The sequence below is a fragment of the Pseudorasbora parva genome, chromosome 8 (genome assembly GCF_024679245.1).
Source record: "Pseudorasbora parva isolate DD20220531a chromosome 8, ASM2467924v1, whole genome shotgun sequence".
Taxonomy (NCBI): Eukaryota; Metazoa; Chordata; class Actinopteri; order Cypriniformes; family Gobionidae; genus Pseudorasbora; species Pseudorasbora parva.
The window spans coordinates 40,625,038-40,629,301 of NC_090179.1; the positions used below are offsets into that span (position 1 = coordinate 40,625,038).

Consider the following 4,264-nt stretch of genomic DNA (forward strand, 5'->3'; position numbering starts at 1 on the left):
ATTTCGGATATTACCATCTTTGTGGGGAAATTTGGTCCCCATAATGTAGGGATTACCAGGACACACACACACACACACACACACACACAAATGTCTTCTAGTGTTTGTCAATGATGAAGCAGCTGTGTGCAGTTTGAATGAACCCCTCCCCTGGTGATGACATTATGCCTTTATAATAACCATATCTTCAAACCTTGCTACACAAACTCCACAACATGATTTGCTTTATCGGTGCTTTTATTGATTAGTAGAGTGTTTCAATGTTTTTTTGTTTTTTTTATGAAGTAAATATGGAATACATTTTTTTAGATACGCATATCTCAAAAATAGTAAAAATCACCATTCCCACTTTGTATTAAAGACAAGATAAGATCAGAAAGTGTACAATCAAAGTAACTATGGTGCAGGGTGACTGCGTATGATCTCAGAGGTCCGTAGCACAGATAGAGGCCATTAGGGTTGAACAGGATTCATCGTTCCAGCAATTCTTTGCTGTAGGGTGGAAAAATTATTTTAGTTATTCTGATCATTATAGTCGTGTTAGAATCAAAATAATTTAAAAAAATTTGCAATCACATGTTAGTGTATGCTATGAAATTAGAGTGTTGTAAATTATAATCAGTTCGTATTCTCACCGGTCCAGCAGATTTCCAGACAGTTCTCAACATTCTGGTTGTTAGGTTCAGTCACGCACCAGCTGGTAAAGTCAGGCTCAGTTCCATCATTCCACAACCACTGTCCTTCCTAGAGAGCAAAGACAGTGATCATAATAGTGCACGACTGTACTCTGACTTCTGTAAGAAGCTAATTAACTAAGTCAACTTTAAACCACCTTCATTAGAAATGTTGCATTTACTGTTTCAATCAGAAACAAACACACAAGGACACACAATTGAACTTACTATTTCTCCATCATGAGCACCAATCCAGGCACGTGTGGAAAGAGAAGGCAACAGACTCAGCAGGAAATCATTTTCCGCTCTACTATGCACAGAAACGAGATTCGCACCAAAACGTTGGCAGTTTCTCTAAAAAAAAGATTTTTTTATTGTCAATACAAATCTAATATTTTTTTCATAAAGAATAAGTGACTATTTAGTCATTTTGAAAAAAAAATCTACTCTGATTATATGCCCAGTATATTTTTTCATATTATTTATTTGCAGAAAATAAAGGTATAACTTAAAAATAATGAAAATCTCCATTCACTTAGTATTAAGTGTCTTAGTACCTGTGCTGTAACTAACACATTACCTGTGCAGTAACTAACACATTACCTGTGCTGTAACTAACACATTACCTGTGCAGTAACTAACACATTACCTGTGCTGTAACTAACACATTACCTGTGCTGTAACTAACACATTACCTGTGCTGTAACTAACACATTACCTGTGCTGTAACTAACACATTACCTGTGCTGTAACTAACACATTACCTGTGCTGTAACTAACGCATTACCTGTGCTGTGACTAACACATTACCTGTGCTGTAACTAACACATTACCTGTGATGTGACTAACACATTACCTGTGCTGTAACTAACACATTACCTGTGCTGTAACTAACACATTACCTGTGCTGTAACTAACACATTACCTGTGCAGTAACTAACACATTACCTGTGCTGTGACTAACACATTACCTGTGCTGTAACTAACACATTACCTGTGCTGTAACTAACACATTACCTGTGCTGTAACTAACACATTACCTGTGCTGTAACTAACACATTACCTGTGCTGTAACTAACACATTACCTGTGCTGTGACTAACACATTACCTGTGCTGTGACTAACACATTACCTGTGCTGTGACTAACACATTACCTGTGCAGTGACTAACACATTACCTGTGCTGTAACTAACACATTACCTGTGGCGTAACTAATACATTACCTGTGCTGTAACTAACACATTACCTGTGCTGTAACTAACACATTACCTGTGCTGTAACTAACACATTACCTGTGCTGTAACTAACACATTACCTGTGCTGTAACTAACACATTACCTGTGGCGTAACTAATACATTACCTGTGCTGTGACTAACACATTACCTGTGCTGTAACTAACACATTACCTGTGCTGTAACTAACACATTACCTGTGCTGTAACTAACACATTACCTGTGCTGTGACTAACACATTACCTGTGCTGTAACTAACACATTACATGTGCTGTGACTAACACATTACCTGTGCTGTAACTAACACATTACCTGTGCAGTGACTAACACATTACCTGTGCTGTAACTAACACATTACCTGTGCAGTGACTAACACATTACCTGTGCTGTAACTAACACATTACCTGTGCTGTAACTAACACATTACCTGTGCTGTAACCCAGTTAACAGTCTCAGGGAAGAACTTGTAGCACCGGACTCCAAACTTTGCCCATCCACAGGGGCATTCTTTACCTAAATAAATTGCATCCAGTGCATAAATGTTAAGGCTTTTGTAACATTCACAGCAAAAAACGTAAAACGTTTTTATTATTATATGTAATATAATAATATAATTATCATCCAACCCCTCACCCACTTTCAGAAGTTGAAGCCATACTTTCTTTTCCCAGAAAGAATGTGAAACGCAAATGGTTTCATTCTTAGTTTTTAAATATTTTTTTTAAAATATAATTTAAATAGATTTTACACACTAATTGCAACATCGTATCACATATCAAATATCGCATTATTTAACAAGATATCGCATATCGCATTTTTCTTCAATATCGCACAGCCCTGCTCCCATCCTTTACTCACTGCACTGGGTTCCTGTTTCATCCCAAATAGACTGCAAAATCCTCCTACTCACACATAAATGCATCAACGGGCATGCACCACCATATCTACAAGAACTCATCACTCAGAAATCCTCCACCTGCACCCTCCGATCATCAGGCCAACTGCTTCTTCAAGTTCCCATCACCAGGCTTTGTACCATGGGAGATCGAACTTTCTGCTTGGCTGCACTGCGGCTTTGGAGCCACCTTCCCAGTGAGCTGAGAGCAGTACAGAGCCTGGGCCAGTTTAAAGCTGCACTGAAGACTTTTCTATTCAGAAAGGCTTTTATGTGTTGATTGTTTTTTATTATTCTATATTTTGACTTTTTATTCATTTTTGTTATTTTTCTTTTCCATTGAAGCCCTTTGAGATTCTTCGGAATGAAATTTGCAATTTTTTCCACTTTTTTTTTTTTTTTTTACAAATAAATGTCTTACCTGCATTCCCCATGGAGAAGATAACAAAAAGAAGCAGAAAAGTTCTCAGCATTTCCATGATGAACCTGAAATGAACAAGCAGGAAAAGTTAAATATCTGTCCTCTGTGGATTCTCAATGTATTAAAGACGAAACACAAAGATATTTTAGAAATATTATTCAGTCGGTTTTTGTTCCAACAACTCACCTTGGTTTGTTTGTTGCCTTTAGAATCTCAGAGGAAGATTGGGTGAAGTTTCAGAAACAGCCCTGCTTTTATACTTTACTCAATGTCAAGTGCGTATAGTCTAAGGCATGACGATGAAATGTGGTCATGGGACCACATTTGATATGCCCACTCTGCACACAAAAATTAAATACAAATATTTGTTGAATGAGATGAGGCTGTAGAAATTTAAATGTTAGTCTAAATTTATTTTGAAGTATTTAAATATTGATAGTCAAGTTAAATATTAGTCACAAGGCGCCAGTTATATATTAAAAACAAAAGAAACTCCTGCACACTACCTACTTGCAAAAGTATTAAAAATGCTTTATTTGCTGTAACGTTTCAGTCCCATGACCTCCATCCAGCCTGAATTTTTTTTTGGTTGTTTCTCCTATGCACCTATCCTGCAGGTGTGTGCAGTGTCTAAATCATGATTCTGCTGTCGCTGTCCGATGAAAACCACGTATGTCCATTTGGCCGATTTTGAGATTTTTCGACGGACTGAATGTCCAGGTTCATTTCCGTATACAGTATGCTTCACATATCTAAATGGCTATCTAAATATCTTAATGACCAATGAAAAGTTGTGAAATATGTCATCTGAAAGCTGTCAATCACGCCACGTATCTCCCACCCTGTGGAAACATCTCGCCGGTCTCGTGAAGTTTCATTGTATTGTGAAGATGTTAACGGACAGATTTCCGAAGTGAAGTGAAACAATGTTGACGGTGCATAGCGCTATATTTTTTTCTGATCTATTTTCTCCCTTCCTACAGGATGTCTGTTTCTGTAAAGGAGCTGTGTGAATTGATGAATGTTAACTATGATAGGGC

At 37.3% G+C, this 4,264-nt stretch overlaps 1 protein-coding gene across 1 annotated transcript; it reads right to left on the reverse strand.

The window, feature by feature from the left end:
* Positions 1–225: 225 nt before the first annotated feature.
* LOC137085311 (type-2 ice-structuring protein-like) lies at positions 226–3,500 on the reverse strand. The gene is made up of 6 exons (XM_067451863.1): positions 3,411–3,500; positions 3,225–3,289; positions 2,336–2,421; positions 903–1,028; positions 636–744; positions 226–492 (listed from the first exon to the last, which is right to left on the reverse strand). Exons 2-6 carry the CDS (start codon positions 3,280–3,282, stop codon positions 425–427), a joined length of 447 nt encoding a protein of 148 aa, XP_067307964.1. The 5' UTR covers positions 3,283–3,289; positions 3,411–3,500; the 3' UTR covers positions 226–424.
* Positions 3,501–4,264: the final 764 nt, after the last annotated feature.